The sequence below is a fragment of the Apaloderma vittatum genome, unplaced genomic scaffold (assembly GCF_000703405.1).
Source record: "Apaloderma vittatum isolate BGI_N311 unplaced genomic scaffold, ASM70340v1 scaffold3497, whole genome shotgun sequence".
Lineage (NCBI taxonomy): Eukaryota > Metazoa > Chordata > Aves > Trogoniformes > Trogonidae > Apaloderma > Apaloderma vittatum.
The window spans coordinates 24,025-42,007 of NW_009726506.1; the positions used below are offsets into that span (position 1 = coordinate 24,025).

General features: G+C 40.6%; 1 protein-coding gene across 1 annotated transcript in view; it reads left to right on the forward strand.

The window, feature by feature from the left end:
- KCNK10 (potassium channel, subfamily K, member 10) overlaps positions 1-6,049 on the forward strand; it is a gene marked incomplete at its 5' end in the record, with an annotated part of 28,639 nt that extends 22,590 nt beyond the window's left edge. The window contains 2 exons of the mRNA XM_009873293.1: positions 2,826-2,968; positions 4,966-6,049. Of these exons, the coding sequence (XP_009871595.1) occupies positions 2,826-2,968; positions 4,966-5,589 (767 nt within the window). The remainder of the gene's footprint in view (positions 1-2,825; positions 2,969-4,965) is intronic.
- Positions 6,050-17,983: the final 11,934 nt, after the last annotated feature.

The window sequence follows — 17,983 nt, forward strand, 5'->3', positions numbered from 1 at the left end:
ACATTGCAGTTGCCCCATTAGGGTAAACTGGTGTAGGAAGAAAAGGACTAAGGGGGTATGCATCTTAGTGCTAGGAGGATGCTCTTCAAGATTATTACAGTACTAGCAGGAACTATAAATATCCATCCTTATCAATTTCCAAAGAGGGAGTCAAGAGTGTTGGCTGCAGAGATGAGATTTTTTTTCGTCTCTACTGCTTTACTAAGAAAAAGACGGTTAAAATAAATGGATTTTTTTTCCCCCATTAGTACTTGACCTCTACACCTCATTCCTGTTAGTGATCCTAATTAAAGGTGTTAAGATGCCTGTGTTACCAACATTCATATTATGCTACTGTTTTGTTACTTGCAATAAATCAGTGCCATATGAATGAGTTAAAAATATCAAATGAGACTACAGAAATATGTAACATTTTCTTTGCTGAAAAGCTATAGACAGGTCTTTGTAGAGAAGACTGTCATCTTTTTTTATGACATAGTAGTATAGAAGACATGAATTATTGAGGAAAAAAAGGCACTGAACAAAGAGAGCCCCAGATACTAAAAAAAGAAAAAGCATTTTACAAGAAGACAGATACAGAAGTGATTGTATGAGCTTGGTTCATTTTAAGCACTTAAATGTGAAGAAATGCTTACTGATATTCTGTCTTTGTGGTATCACAGTGTGAAATAAAGATAATTCACAGTATTTTTCTTAAGCATATTGCACTTCAGTATTGTTTTCTTTAATAATATAATAGTAAAAAAGTCCCTGAATTTTAGATTAAATTGTCCTAGGTCCAAAATGATTAAGAGAATATAATCTACATCTGGGTGGCTACTAACAGCTAGGATTTTTCAAAAATCAAATGGAGAACCATGACTGAGAAAACTGAGAAAGATGTGACCTCATGATAAGAGTTTAAGGCAGGTGATCACCAGGAGACTTGTATTTCATTGCCGTTTTGCAACAGATTTTCTGTCACTTTTATTTTCTCTCACTTGAAATTCTCTGTAACTCTGTCCCTTCAACATCAAAGGTAAAACACTGTATTACATTGGGTAAAACTACATCAGTGCTGATTTATTCCACCTAGAATATGTCCCAGTGTTTGCCAGACATTTCTGTGAAAATTTCTGTGCTACTGTTGGAAATATAATTGTGGATGGAGCCTGAAAAAACAGAGTATCTGATAGGCTGAGAAAAGTGGTCTCATAATTTCTCAGTCACCTGATTACTCTGTAAGACAGAGCTAGACAATCTGCTTCATAGCAAGCTTCCTCAGGGACACATATGATCAGAAAAGCCTCGTTGCACCATAGCAACAGCATCCCCCACCTCCCATTGTTTCCCACTCTTAAAGACTGGAAAAAAGAGAGTGATTAATGTGGTGTATAGGGAGAGATTAATATCAAGACCAGTATTTGGGTCCCTGCCAATTCTCAAATATCTGAGCTTCCACGGGGACATTTGATCACTGTATGTAGACTCATACTGAGTCTGGATAAAATTAAAGAGTCATGGAAATGTCTCAGATTGCAAAAAGCTCAGGAGCAAATACTGAACTGTGCTGTCTGGTCATTTGAATGGGGGAAAATCCTAAAAGCTCTCTGTAGTCGTACAGAGGTACAGATTGGTGTCTAGCCCTTATCTAACCAAGTCTGGAGTCCAGGAAATACGCAATCTTCTGCCCAAGTCCCCTGGTAGGCTTGCTCTTTAGGCAGAGATTTACACAGGTACCACCAAGGGTGGTGTTTCTTCACTTATATTGAGGGATGTGGTTGTGCAGCCTCTTTGCCACTCTCTCTTCAGTTCTGGGCTGTGGCTGCCTCTTGTTGTTTCTCGTTATTGGAGTGCACATAGCACTGTGGTAGGTATGGGAATCTCAAAAGTGAGGTTGTAGTTGCTTTTTTTTGGAAAAAAAATACTTTATTCTGTGTCAGGTAGCATTCTGGCTGCTACTGCCTTTATTTTAGGCTTTTTGTAGTCCATTAGAGTTGCCAAATGTCTCACATATTGTTTTACCAGCTCATCCTAAAACTTAGATGAAAACAGCGTAGGATATTTCTTGCTTCATTTGATCTGTATCTCTTCTCAAATAATTCACCAAAGAATGCATCCCTATAACTGATATTCAGGCAGATGGTATATCACAGAATGTCAGGGGTTGGAAGAGACCTCAAAAGATCATCTAGTCCAGCCCCCCTGCCAGAGCAGGATCACCTACAGTAAATCCACAGGAATGCGTCCAGACAGGTTTTGAATGTCTCCAGAGAAGGAGACTCCACAACCTCCCTGGGCAGCCTGTGCCAGGGCTCTCATTACTGGGGCTGATGCAGGGTAGCTTCCTGTCAGATATCCTAATATGGAGGAGAAGACAAAACCTACTTTTCTTTCTCCTGCACATAGGTCTCTGAATCCTGTTGTTAAAAATGAAAAAATAGTATTTGGAAACTCTATAACATAGGGGTTGAACTGTAAAGTTGTTCAACTACCAGGCTGCTAGCAGTTCACAATAAGGACAACTAGCTGTATTAAAGTTTTTTCTTGGAAATATGTTCATGCTGTTGCAAGTACTACCAAAGCAGGAATTCCAGACTTGCTTCAGAGTACGAGCAATATAAAGAAATGACCACATAGCAGCAGAAATATAAGTAATTCTCAAGAGTCTTAAAATAAGAACAGGCTGTGTTCCTCCCATTTGACAGGCCTCTTTTCTATTATTAGAACTACAGTGGTGTTGGCAAGAGTCAAGAAATACTTTCAGGAATTTCTCAGAATTGCAGATACTTTGTCAGAATTTTGGCACCTCATGATTCCTAAGCATATGTATATGCTTATTTCAGGAGGAAATGCTGACATCCATTACCGGGAGTGGTATAAACCCTTAGTGTGGTTCTGGATCCTTGTTGGCCTTGCATATTTTGCTGCTGTCCTGAGTATGATTGGAGACTGGTTAAGAGTCCTGTCCAAGAAGACAAAAGAAGAGGTATGACTAGTAATTTCTCAGTGGTTTGTCATTTTATAAGAAAGCCATAAGTGCCTGATTTCTGCTTGTCTAAAGAAGGATGCTCCTCTGCGTGACCAATGCTCAGTATTCCCTGTGGTTTACTCCACTGACTGCCTTTGGTATTGAGTTAGCTCAGATCTTCAGCACCTTCACAAAGGGAGGGAAAAAACCAACTGAAGCAGCGTAGATTGTTACACCTTATTAGTACTACCAAAAACGCAGAACATATCAGTAAGATTGTAGTTACAGAATAAGAGAAGCCAGCCTTCATTCTGAAAATTGTGATAAAAATTTCAGTGTTCTCTCTACAAATTGGAGATGCATAGGTTTTGAAGATATTAGTTAGTTCTCTTCATTATGAAAGAAGAATCTGCCTTTAAATCAAGGTTTTGTATTGAGTTTTCCACCTTTCACTGTGTCAGAGATTATGGTTCTGAATAAGAGGTTAGATTCAGGCACCTTACTGAGTACCATATTATTAAAAATTGAAGAAAGTTAGTAGTCAGCATCAGGGAGAACATGATTAAATTCACTCAGAACATGCCCTTCATGACTCAAAGACAGTATTGCTAATATTTCATTCAAATAAGAGTAGAAAATGGAAGCCAATTGCCATGATTCCAGAGCTGAAACCTATTGCAGGTGACATTAATAATATAATTTCAATTTTTAAGGCAATATTCTCCTTCATTACTAGCAAAGATAACCTGGCAGGGTTAGCCAAAGAGCAGGTGTAGACAAAATTTGGCGGAGGAGTAGTGCTGTTTATTATTTATGAAGGCATCTACAGTACCTGAGGCCCAGTTCATCCCCTGCAATAACAGGGGCTTCACAGAGAGTTGGACTCTCAGGTTGATCGTCAGCAGGCACCTACAGGCAGGAATCTGATCTCTCATGGTGAATATGAGATGCCTGCTACCACAAGTAATACAGTTCTAAATAGACAGCTCCTCATCTGGCCTGAGAATCCATAGATGACTTCCTTGTGGATCACTGAATGCAGAAACTGAATTTTGGCTACAGCAGCCCAAGAAGACCACTGACCTTGGTGGCCTCCTGCAGACATGGTACTCCCGAATCTGTTCTCCTTTAGCTGAATTTTAGAAAAAGCCTGTAGTGACTGATATGTTGCTCAGTCATTTATCTTCTTTGTTCTCATTTTTGAAGAAATATTTTTTCAGTACATCAGCCATGTAGGTGCTTTATTCTTAGCCATTACTGTGAGGTGCAAAGGACTAAACCAGAGCAAAGTGGTGAGACATTTAAGGACATACTCATGGTGCCCACAGAGAATATGTGTTGACAACTCCCTTCAGCTGGCTTGAGAGGATGGTGTTTGCACAGTTACGCAATGGAAGTCTCCATTAAAGATAGTGACATTTGTCCCTGAGAATGAACCCTAGACTGGATCAGTCAGAGGTCCACTTGAAATTATCTACTAGGTATTTCCAGTGTTAATTGCTCTGTGGCACTGTATGGATCCTTCAGTGGGACTGAACAGCTCCACCCATAAACAATACAGGAAAATACCTTACTGTATTGCCACACTGGTTGTTGTGCTGTTCTGAAGCATATTGGTATAACTATATGAGATTAATTTTGCTCACTCATGACCATCTACTGCTGACATTTTAAGTCGGGAATTTTGTTCTTAACCAAGGAGGGATTAGCATGAATACCTCCCATCGTGTAACACAGCTCTAAAATGTGTGGGGCAGCAAAATGTGAAACCAGTGAGGAAGTTATATGCCACACAAGCCATTAGCTAGTCACTGTCTGGTGTTTTTAGAGCTTGCCCAATATAGCCACTTCATTGCTGAAGTTTGGGTCCAGGTGGGTGTGCTGGACCTGGAACTGGTCTCTGATTCTGCACCAGCAAAACAGAGTGCTTGTGCTACTCTTCTGTAGGAAAGACTGTCACTTCATTGTGCCTTTTTTTTTTATTTATTAATTTCTTTCTCTTTTTTGTTGTCAAGGTTGGAGAAATAAAAGCCCACGCAGCTGAGTGGAAAGCGAACGTGACAGCTGAATTCAGGGAGACGCGGAGGCGACTCAGCGTGGAGATCCACGACAAGCTTCAGCGGGCAGCCACCATCCGGAGCATGGAGCGCCGGCGCCTGGGCCTGGACCAGCGAGCCCACTCCCTAGACATGCTCTCTCCAGAGAAACGCTCTGTCTTTACTGCCTTGGAAACAGGACGCTTCAAGGCATCATCTCAGGAAAGCATCAACAACAGGCCTAACAACCTGCGCCTCAAAGGGTCAGATCAACTCAACAAGCACGGGCAGGGGGCATCTGAGGACAACATCATTAACAAGTTTGGATCGTCTGCCAAGATGACCAAAAGGAAAAACAAGGACCTCAAAAAAACCATTCCTGAGGACGTGCGTAAAATTTATGAGACCTTCCGAAACTACTCCTTGGATGAAGAAAAAAAGGAAGAGGAGACGGAGAAGATGTGTAATTCCGAGAACTCTTCTAGCACTGCAGTCCTGACCAACTGCATCCAGCAGCACTCAGACCTGGAGAATGGAGAGATCCCAAACGAAACCAAAGAAAGGGAACACGAAAACAAAGCGTTACTTGAAGACAAAAATTAAATGTAAAAGATGCTTGACTTGAATTAACAATGTTAGTGTTTTTATATACATATATATATTGAGACACGTGCCTTATACAGACTCCTTATTCAGTCTGAATTATATAGCATCGAAGAATATTTCACTGTGCCATAAAGACTCAAGCTTGCTCTGCCAAAACAATTCAGGAACACAGCACCGCAGAATGGCAACAGAAAGCTACGCACATGGAAATTTCAGCCTGTATACAATTACCAGGGCAAGACACGAAGGAAGAGGCTGAACTGTGGCAATATCACCAGAGTGCTCCTACCATGGCATAATATTAGACAAAAGGCAGCTATGTGAGAAGACCATTTGAAAGGAATGAAAAAGAGTGTATCTTTGTAATGGAGTATGGATCCATAAAGCCTTCCCCTGGTAATTAAAAAGAGGAGAAATGATTGGAGTGAACTAGAAACTTTCAGTAAGGCTTAGTTTACATTTTGGCACGTGATTCAAGCTAGGTTTTTTTTTTCCTTTTTGAATCAGATGCATTATCTTTCTAAACTCAAAAAAATGTCTGTGGGCACAGCCACCCAGCTGGGTGCTGGTCTGAAAAATCAACACAGACATATTTTAAGGGTCGGATTGCTCTTTTCATTTAAAAACCTCAACACAACTCCATGGGTATTTATCTCAGCCAGTGACAAAAAAAACCCACCACAACATGGATATTTTTTTTCTCATATAGGAAATATTCAATGTAAGTTCACAGCAAGAAAGCGCATATGAAGAAAATGCAACATCTCGTGCTATGTTGTTTGAAAGAGAAGAAGAGAGGTGAAAGCAAAACGTTAATTTAGTGGTATTTGGCTAGATGTATAAAACAGTGGGCCAACATTTCTTTTTTAAAAGAATTTCTTATTCACACTTTCTACCACTGAAAAAAACCCTTCAATTTTAATGCTGTAAGACTATGAAGACAGAAGGAAAGCTATAGCTTTTGCATGTCAGCAAACTGCTGTTCTCTGTAGCTGAATCTGAATTTTTAAAAATAGATGTAAGAGCATAGACGCTATACAAATGAGGGCCAGGGCAACCATAGAATCTCAGGGCTCTCTATGCTTTTTCTGGGCCTGGGGTTAGACATGAGCTGCAGTTGTAGTCTCAGCAAAAAAAGGAAAAAAGAAATGTAGGAAAAGAAGTTGAGAAAAATACGATGGTAATCTTTTAAGTGCTTATAGCTTTAAGTGCCATTAATGCTGTCACATTTTGTAACTTTTTAAACAGGTATTCTGAATTATTTGTTTTATTTCCTTTCAGGTACTATCTTTGTTTGACATTTGCTATCTCTTTTCTCGATAAATCTAAACATGAACTCTGCATTTCTACACTAAAGTGAGTTGTAGCCAAACTGTGGGCCTTTTTAAAAAATCTTTTGTGGTGTCTGGATATACGGATATAAGAAGTACAAATGTCCCTAGAATTCACAGTAAACATTCAAAGCAAAGGCTGCAAAACAATTAATGGGAATTGCAAAACACACTAAATTTAGGTAGCTTCAACCTGTGGGCTACTGTGTTTGCCATTGCAGATAAAAGATTTTGCATGCTGGAACTGAGATATACATGACTGCACCAGCAATGCTTTCCCTGCGTCTTCACAAAATCCTAAATGTCCTGCAATTCACGCTGTAGGCTTATAGGTAAAGTAAGCATGGATGTAGATGGCAAAGACAAGCCAGTCAAACATACCGACTCGCGAGTCGTACGAACACAGACTTTTGGAATTGCATGCCCATGTCTGCATACACAAAAATGCACGCTTCCTATTCTGTGGTAGTTTTTGAGATGTTATGCACCACTCAAAATCTAACTGGTCACTGGAATACATGATTGCCATGGCTACCACTAGAAACATGGCACAACGCAAATGCAGATTTCTGAGTATGCCTATTTGCATATCTAATTGACTGCACAATTTGCAAGAATGAGCTCAATACCACTAGTACAGAGGAGGAAAGTTCTTAGTATGTTCTGCCTGCTGGTTCACTTCCCTTGAAATATCATATTGTCTTTCTAATTTCATTATCTGTCTGAAAATTAAGTATGAAAAAACAGTGTTTGGAAAACTTCAAGTCATTTGGGATTGCTTTAACTCAATAAGATCCAACAGAAATTGAATTCTTCTTAGTTCACTAATGAATCTCTTAAGATCCAGGGCTGCACTCTGGCTTTAGCTTACTGCAGACAGGGTAGGAAGCCCAGTGCCTGGGCAAGGTTTTTCCTGACTCAGGAGCTGCTGTGGCTCTTGGAGGCTTTTTTGCCGCGCAGCCCGGTGCTCTGCTTCACAGTGACGCAGACGGCAGCTTGCGGCCATGCTCAGATGCCGTCCTCCTCACGCCACAGGCAGATGCCAGCAGGTCTATTTGAACATGGGAGTCCTTTAGCCCTCCTGTTGCTCCTGATTTGGGGCAGATTTGGGATGAAGCCCAGCCTCCTGTGCCACATGGAAGCAAATCTCCTGAAGTCTCCCTCAGAAACACAGTGACTCATGTTGTGCTAATTCTGTGGTGCTGGGTTAGATGATGCATACTCAGATGTATTAAGCTTTTACGTTCTTTAGATCTGGAGGGCTGCTGTGGTCTAGTAGGAAGTTAGGAGATAAAGCTACAATTTAGATTTGCTTTTAAATTCCAAACAAGGTTCAGAAGTGCTCAGACATGCCATTTGAGTCCTGGGAATTAAAGTACTGCCTGATTTATACCATCTTGTGTTTTGCTTGTATGAAGGATCAGGCACACAAAAGCATCTCATCTGACTCTCAAAGCATGCAAAACATACAGATTGTGCTAAAAATTCTCCTTGGTTACCAAATACCAAAACCGGCATTATGCATGAAGTTTGATTTGGTCCTCAACTGAGTTCTTCTGACAAGAAATGCTTGCCTGTAAGTCCTGCACGGGTGCACAGGCAGCTGTAAGGTTATGGAAGATGCATTTCCTGTGTGTGAAATATGAGGCTTGCCTGTAGTCAGAGCATTTCTGCTGATCAGGTTCAGGGGAAGCAAAAGTCTGTCTTGAAGGACTTATCTGTGTCAGCAAGGAGTTGGGCAGTAGGCAAACCATGGAAGCCAAGTCAGCATGGGCAAAGTAACTGAGGAGGCAAAGCTTGGTGGTCAAGTACAGAACTGGTTGCTCAGATGGGATAAAAGGAGAGTGCAATCTTGGCATGTTCTTCATCTCTAGACTTCCCAAGTTCTTGGTCTGTCACCTCTCCAGGTGTGTGTGTTTCACGCTAGTTCCACCTGGCCATGCCATGCCAGAGTCCCTGGCTGACATTTTATGAGCCATATCTTCAGCAGCTCCTGGTTTGGGATATGACAGTTTCATGGACAAAGGGTGATGCTTAATAAACTCCCAGTGAGATACTGAACATTTGATGACCTTCTACCTGAAAGCAAAATGCTCTCTTTCATTCCCACCCATTTCTGTGTCTGTGAAACTTGCTGAGAAAGATGCCAGATTGCTACTACAGTACATATTTTCTCCTATATGATTGCTTATTATATGCCTTATATATACATCATTTTTATTACTATATGTGAAGTGCAAATAATGTATTACATTGGGGGCCAGACAGAAATGTCTGACAACTAAAATGGCTTTTTAATATCCTAAATTACTTCTCCCCTTATAAAGGCCATCCCTTGGTTTTTGGTGTATACAGTAGCTTGTGAGAGAATTTCAGTTCAAACATCAAGTGTTTTTGTGGCTAAAATTCTCATCCTCTGGCAATCAATAATACTTATAAAGAACTTCCACCATTATTGGCAGTTTTAGCAAAAGGTACTCTGAACCATATCCAAACCTTCTTGCTCTTAATTTGCACATTTTCACAGCAGCCTGAAAATAAAAAGTCAAACAAAAGGGTGACTTACTGACTCCTGACTCTCACATCCTACCCTGAGCACAACATGGTTTGACATGGGAATTGGGACATGAAAGAACAAAGGAAACGTACATTTTCTGTACCCTCAGCCCTCACATACAGAGGACAACTCCAATTCTGTTTTCTTACAGCTTTCAGCTCTGCAGTTCCACTTTATACTGTCTTGTGCAGAAGAATTCTGGCATGCTCCTTTGAGGATCCTCCTGAACCATTAACCATCTCTGAACTTACACAGATTTTGCGTAGGTGGTTTTGAAAAGGTTTGTAGCTTCATCTATATGGCAGTCTGTGAATTTCATTATTCTTGAACAAGGGAGCATTATTTCTAATAAATGTTATTAGAAATAATAGTAAATAAAACCCCCAGTGATTTATATTCATGAAATCTGATTTTAGTTGTTGCTATGAAATTATAAATCACCAGAGCTTCTGCTGTCTGGCTTTATGATGTCTCCAGTACAAGTCTGCTTCTTCCAAAGCCATTAGTGGGCTATGCCAGAGACTTTCTGCAAAATTCTCTATCCCACAATAAGTGAAAGTATGTCTGTGAGATCAGGGTGTTAAAAATACTGTCCTTAAAAACCTTGAACATTCGTGAAGAATTTGTGTTTATGCTGTACGTCGGCTTTTTCTTGGCCAGCTTTGGTTTTCTCAGGGGCTTATATGTGTCATCAGGTTGCATGATGTCTGCTAGTCTCACTTTTCCCATTATCCACTAAAAAATAAATAATGGCAAAGACCAAGCTTTATGTTATGTTGTGTACTAACATAGAACAAGAATTCTTTTACTAAACAGGTAAGAATTTAAAAGGTGACTGGGAACTGTTTCAGTCCTTCCTGTACATCTATTTATTCTGAACTATGTTATGTGTAATCTATGGCCAAAATCTGCTGCCATCAAGTCAGTGCAGTAAAGTGCTGTTTTAACTCATGTCTACAGTGCCACTTACACTTACTGAGATGGCATTATATCAATACTAAATACAAATAAGCTCAGTTCAGAAACAGTTCCCTAGGCAATTAAATATCAATGAAAACACAAATGCAAATCAACACAAATCTTTGAAACTCAAATAAAGGCTTTTAGATTAATATATGAAACCACATGCCTGAAATACATAATCAAAAAAATGCAGCTCTGAAAATTCCTTTAGGTTGCCTAATTCTTCCCCAGGTTCCCATCTCCTCTGCTACCAGTAACAATTACCCTCCTTAATACCATTGCTGATCTGGACCATAATTTTTTCCTCCTGTCAGTGCAACCAAAGTACGGAATGCTGTTAGACTCTGTTGACTCATGCTGTTGAAATCAAACACTGAGGAAGCAGTTGCGAAAGCTAATTCGGGGGTGTCCCTATGTTGCCAGCACATGCACTGCAAGCTCGATCACCTTGGATTGAGCAGGTCACTCTAAAGGCAAGTCTTAGCCACAGAACCCATGACTTCTCAGGAGCCAGTTGAGAAAAGGCCCCACGCGAACGCGAGCATGTGCCAACCCTTCACACCACTCTGTGTAATCAGTCCCTGAACACATGTTTAGTGGTGATGCACCCCCACCCTCTGTGCAAGTAGATGTAAACTTCTGTGGTCCCTCATCTCTAGTTACAAGTCACGTCTGAGCTCAGTCTTATCACCAGGAGATGCCGGGGCTGCTGCTTGCGGGGGAAAACGGGTATCTCGCTAGTATCTGGCCTTTTGAGGCAAATAGGATTTGCTTTCCTGGGCTGAACTTGCGAGCAAATCACGGGCAGGTGAGATTTGGCACGTGAGAGAGAATATTTCAGCCTCCCAAATGCATTCCACCCACACACTTTTTCCCTTGTGAGAGCTGAGTACTTGAAAAAGGAAAGCTTATGGTGCCTATTGTGAGATGTAAGACAAATATACCATCTCTCAGCCTACCATTTAGCAGTTTCTCAGATCACAGAGTCATGTAGTAGCTGTAATTAGAAAAAGGCAGGATTTGTATCTGGATCACAGCTTCCGAAAAAAATTGAATTTATTCAGGCCAGGGTTCCAATATAGTTTTAGGCTGATTTGTTTCAAGTTGTAATTGAATTTGATCTGGACCTTGTGGACAGGACTGAGAAACCATGATGAGTCATTTTCATCCTTACATTTGAAAAAATAAAACCCACAAAAGTTTCTTAAAATTACAGGAAACATTTTAGTGGGATTTTTCCTGAATAACTTCAAATTATAGTATAAGCACTCAGTAAATCCACTTGCAAGGATGTTCTATCTACTTTCTTGTGTCTATCTCTCTTTATCTCTCTTTGTAAGACTTTATGGTGCTTTAGAAAGGCACTTTCAGAAAAGGGACAATTTCATAAATGCCATTACCCGAGTACGAAGCAGAATGTGTTTGTACCATCTTGATAACTTTTGCTGCTATTGTCTTTATTTTATGATGTAATGTTTTACAAAGATGGAAAAATAATGCAACAAAGACCTTCTGGATGATGAAAACTCTTCTCCTGTTTTGTTTCACTCTCTGTTGGCTGATCATCCAGCAAGGGCAGAGGAGCTGCAATTAATCTTCCTTTTGCATATCCCTGTGGAAAACAGTGCACTGCTGCTGGATCTTTGTGCTTATTTTTGCCCCTCCTACCTTTTCTCTTTGGTTGACAATCCAGATTGCAGTGTTTTCTGGGTGTCTAATTTGAGAAGCAGTGATGCTGGGCTGGTTTCAAGAGAAGCACCGACTTCCAGCCACGCCTCCACTCATACTGAGCCATGTTTCTGCATTTGCTGACCAATCAGTTGGGAAGCAAGAAGTAGGGATTCAAGGAGGTTCTTTCCTAGTCGCTCTCCACAGAAATTTTTATCTCCCAGGATGTCTGGGAGAAGTTGCTACTGCAGAGAGGAGGGAGGAGGTGAAGCCTTCTGAGTTTGGGAAGCACGGACAAATTTGGGGTTGTCTTTTACTGTGAGTTCTTCTGTCTTCTTGCAGGGTTTTTGGTGTCTTCATGTTGACTACTTCCTATGTGAGGCCTCAGTTTCCCCTGCTGCCTTCTTGTGTTTCCGTCAGTCTGGGAAATTGTCACACAGGCCAGTCATAGTGCACTCATGGAGGGTGCAGAGTCTTGAACTATCCTTTGTCAGCAAATGGAGGTGAAAAATATTCCTGCAAACATGGTTGATACTTCTGTACAGTGTATATAGAGACCCCTCCTTGACTTTGAGAAAAAAAAAAAAATCTTCTCTGGATTAAGGAATTAAATCTCCCCTGGTTTTGTGCTACTCTTTATATGCTGTTTGTGTTACACAAACCATATTGGTTCTTGCCACTTGTGTATTAACTGCGTAAGTCAAGACATACTTCTCTAAAGGCCATCACCTATTTCCAAATTATCTATCCTCCCCTGTAAACACATATCTGTTAGTCAGACCTGCTTTAGCTACTCTGCATCACTCTCGATTTTTCTTGCAAAAACTGTTATTTGCATTTTCTGGTTTATGCACATTCTCATTCTACTTCTTCAACCAGTTTCAATCATGGAACCACAGATTGGTTTGGGTTTGAAGGGACCTTTAAAGATCATCTAGTTCCAGCCCCCTGCCGTGGGCAGGGACACCTCTCTCCCCCCAGCCCCGGTTGCTCCAAGCCCTGTCCAACCTGGCCTTGGACGCTTCCAGGGATGGGGCATCCACAACCTCCTTGGGCAACCCGTTCCAGTGCTTCACCACTCCCACGGTGAAGAATTTCTTCCTAATATCTAATCTAAATCTACCTCTTTCAGGCCATTGTCTCTTGTCCTATCACCGCAGGCCCTTTAAAAAGCCCTTCCCCAGCTTTCCTGTGGGCCCCCTTCATGTGTTGGAAGGCTGCTGTTAGGTCACCCCAGAGCCTTCTCTTCCCTAAGCTGAATAAACCCCAGCTCTCTCAGCCCTCTGATCATCTTCATGGCCCTCCTCTGGACCTGCTCCAGCAGATCCGTGTCCTTTTTGTGCTGGACGCCGTATTGCCGGTGGGGCCTCACCAGAGCAGAGCAGAAGGGCAGAATCACATCCCTTGAACTGCTGGTCACACTCTTTTTGATGCATTTTGATTTCCATTTCCAGGGCATGACCTTACCTGGCTACTGTTCGCCCTGTCTTTGTGACCTATTGCCTGGGATATATAAAAGGCTACTTTGTGTTTGGAGTCCTCCAGTAAGCTGATTTATTTAGCCACCTGACCCAAATAGTTGTTCTGGAGGTAACTGAGAAAGACAATGAAAAAAAAAAAAGCAAGAGGATGGTTGTGTGACAAGTTGTGAAATATTTTTTTTTCCACTCCAAATCTGTATGCAGGATGCCAAGGGTTGCAATAAGGTTCTTGCTGAAACATGATCTTTTTTTCAGTACAGTCTGCTGTTTTGCATAACACCCACTATTTTTGAAACAAATTGTTACCTGGTAGAAAAAGGATTAAAGTTGCATCAAGAAATAATAAATTTAGAGCTAACATACTAAAACTGAATAGTGCAAGAAGGAGGATCCTACACAGATTTCACTTTGCTTGGGCAGGCAGGTGTCAAGCCGCTTTCCAACAAAGCTTTAGATCGTTTCCATGGAGGACACTGGAGACTTTCCCCACCTCAGAAGACGGCCTTTGGGTCATCCCTTCTCTCTCTTGTGCTCGTGTTTTTCCTGATGGTGCTCTCTTTGTGATGCCATTTCTTGGGCAGAGATTATGGCTCTCTTTTGGGAAAACGTCGTTAATGAATCAAGTTTAAATAGGATGGATGGACACCATAGGTTTGACTTGAAGCAGTTAGGTAAAAGGACCTGTGCCACTACTTCCATCTAAGGATTATTATAGACCAGGAAGAATAAAGCAGTAAAATAAGGTTGTATTAGATTCTAGAGCCTGTTGGGACCATGAGTCTTGGTTGTGCACATGAAGAACGTATGATACCCATTTTATTAAACTGAACTGCAGTGTGCCAAGTAAGTTAATTGGTGGGGTAAAAAACTGCAGTTCTTCTCTCTTATTTAGAACCATGAGAATAATGTGGCATCAGTGAAAATAAAGCCATGCACACTACATTTTGCTCTTGTTAACCTTTCAGAGTTAATCCAGCAAGGAGAAAGTCAGCTGGCTGTTAATCCCTTGCATGCCGTATGTACAGAGCTAACAGTTACAAGTTAATTACTTCCCCTTGCATGAATATCTGGTCAGAAAACAGACACAGAAAATTTCACGAAGGACAGAGTTTGGCCTGCAAATCTCTTCTTCTACAAGGGTTTGTCAGAAAGAAAACGCAGCATGTTCCAATGCAGAAGCTGGGATGTAAAACACGAAAACTGAAGGTGTTTTGCAAAGAGTCATTAAAGACAGACAGGAGGCTCATGAGGTCATTTTAATGATGTTACATTACAGACCTGAAGATGGCTTTAAAATGTTACAGCAGGAAAAACAATCATTGTGACAATCATTGTCACATCTGTTGAAGTGTGCTGGGAGGTTGGAGCCAGGCGAAGTAATGCTCCTCCACTGTGAGACTACAGCAGCAGGTTTTTGAGGGATTAGGCACAAACAAACGATGCCTGTGTATTCTGTTACAAGGCAAATAAGCACTATCTGAGTGCTTTCCAGTGAGCCATAGGTGCAGAAAGATACCAGTTGTGCTGTCAGAGTTACACTGAAATGTTTAATCCTCCAGCTGGTGCTGGGAAGGGGAGGGCTCAGAGACAGCAGCTTACTCAAGTCCATCTTGAGGGGAAGGCATGCTGTGCTGTGAAGCCAGTTACATTGTTTTATTTCCATTTCTCATTCTGATGTAGCTCAATTTGATAAACTCAACATAGCTTGTCAGGTTATGAAAACAAATAGAATGAAAAATTTGTTGTAGAGGCTGCAATTTTCACCTTTTTCCCTTGAATCACTTCTGCACAGCTGCCTGCTGAGAATGATTTATAGCAAACAGCGCTGTCTTGCTGTTTGAGGGAAGGTGTATGACTGGATTTTGCATGGGAAGGGAGAGAAGAGGAATCCCTCTGATGTCTAGGCTTGCCTTAAAATAACTGGAAAGCAATTTTCTTACTATCTCAACCTGCAAATACAAATTCTTTTCTTAGCAGGAAGTTATTTTATCTTTCACAGCTTAGCAAGAGCTTTAAATGTTTTCATTTCTGCTTTGCATTGCTTGTTTCCTGCCTGGCTAAGCCTGCTGTATTAAAACATAATAATAAATGGTTTCTTCTCTGTAGACTGGACCTCCCTCACTCAGGCTGGGCACTAATAAATTAGCCATGCCCACTTGCAATCCCAGATGAAGCAATCTGATCTTGTTAGCTCTGATTTGGCAGTTCCCAAACAAGGCAATTTAATGCACTGGCAAAACAGGTTCAGGCTGTGCTTGGCAATTTCTCTGGCCCATCATCAGGCATACATCCTCCCTGGCTTTCCTGTTCCTGCTTGTCTGCTCCTCATTAATACCCCTAGCAAGGGGCCCACCTACAGTAAAATTAATCTAAGCTCTCCACAAGTAGTTGCTGACGTATGTTTTTTCATGTGTGACAAGAAGCTGTGAAGGCCAAGAAAACTGAGGTACTTTGTATAGATACGATGGTGGCTCTCATATTAGCAGTTGTGAGGCTGTTTGTTTTAAACTATGACCATCTCAGCCGCTGCGCGGATCTCTGCCTATTGGTCTGGGCAGACTTATCTGTTATTAACATGTGTAGTAAATTCCCATTGAGCATCTGGATTATGGGAAAATGAGTACACTGGAGATGCCCTCAGGTGCTGAAAAAAGTTTCAAAGAAATATATGGTTATGTATGTGCCAAAAAATGTAGCTCAATAAGAGGAAATAGTTAAGTCTTTTCCTTTCTGTGTGTGTTGATATTGCCTAGTTATTTACTGGTCAGTTTATACTAAGAATGAAAAGGAAACGTACAGGTACTTAGGAACCTGGAAGAGGAGCTTTGTTTAAGAGCTCTGTCATCTTTGGAAAGAAAAAGAGACTTGCAGAGAGAACCTGCAGGCTTTTTGGAGGCGATCTTCACATCCATTAATGTGATTGTTAATAGCTTTTGTCACAATCAATATGTATCAGGATTGTAGAAGGTCAGAGAGCATCAGTTGAAATGTCAACCTGTTACGCAGTACACTTGGGTACGTCAGTGTCCCGTGGCTTGGCAAAGATTTGAACATGTTATTGGCTGTGAAACAGGCAGGTGTTACAGAATTAAATGAGAAAAAGTGCAAAGTAGACACATGGGGTTTCTTCTTCTACTGTGGATGGTCTTCTTTGGCATCTCTCCTCAATTTAGAGGGCAGAAATACCCACTTTGTTTCTAAATGTTCTAATGACCATAATGACCAAGGTTTTACCGGTTTGTTTTGGGGTTTTTTGTTGTGTTTTTTGTTATTGTAATAAAAATTCTGTCTTGACAGCTACCAGAAATAGTTTTCCAGAGAGGCAAACTCAGCTAAAGAATAACTAGATTTTATTTTTTCAATTTTTTAGAAAAGGAGAGTGAGAGTGGATTGATTAAGGGATGCTGTATTTGGATCAGACTTTAAACAGGGATTTGAACAAGCATGAGGTGCAAAAGTGCACAATGCTAACAAAATGTAGTGGGGAAACCTCAGTTCCTGGGCTGAGAACAGACTGGAGAAAATGATGAAATCCTGGTAAAACTGGAGCTCAGAATTACTAACCTTTCAGTTCAGAGGTAAACTCTGGAACACAAAAAAGTAATTTGGGGGTCAAACCAAAATGATATATTGGTCAAATCCAAAAGCAGTAAAAATCTCCAGCCAAATTCAATTTGCATTAAATATCTTTTCAACCTGAACTGAAATGTCATATTTCTATTTAAATTGTGCTTTGCCTTGAAAGTGTATGGAACTATCTTTTACTTCAAATGTAAAAAATGAAAAGCACTTTTTTTCTTTTCCCCTTTTTTCTGATATTTCTTCCAGATGAAAGAAATCAACTTATTATTCAGCTGAATTTGGTATGTCATCCCAAATGGGGAGTCAAACCGTTTAGCCAGCAGGAGGCATATACGGTTCAAGTAGGAGCGGACTGCTGCTGTCCTATTGTACACCAAATCTCTGAGCAGTGCTGAAGTCTGCTCTCACCAGTTTGTATTTAACAAAATCACTAGGAAAAAAAACCAGACTACATTGTTTGGAAAATTTAGTCTTTTCCGCACAGGAGTTTAATGTAATGATCTAATCTTTATGTAAGCAGACAATGCTAATGTAAGGGCACATATGAAATCTTAATTATTTAAATTATTTTAGTAGCATAGTAAATTATACCTGATTATTAACTACAGCTCTGGGCAGAGAATGTTTCTTTCCTTGAGGCACTTGTTTCAACTTTGTATTTAATATACTGCATTGTATTTTAAAAGTCACAGAATTTCCATGAAGTGCTTAGAAGATGGGAAAATGGGAAGTGCAGGACATGGAAAATGTTGTTAGTGACATGATGATTGATTTTTATTTACATTTTGGGGTTTTCATATTTTTTCAAT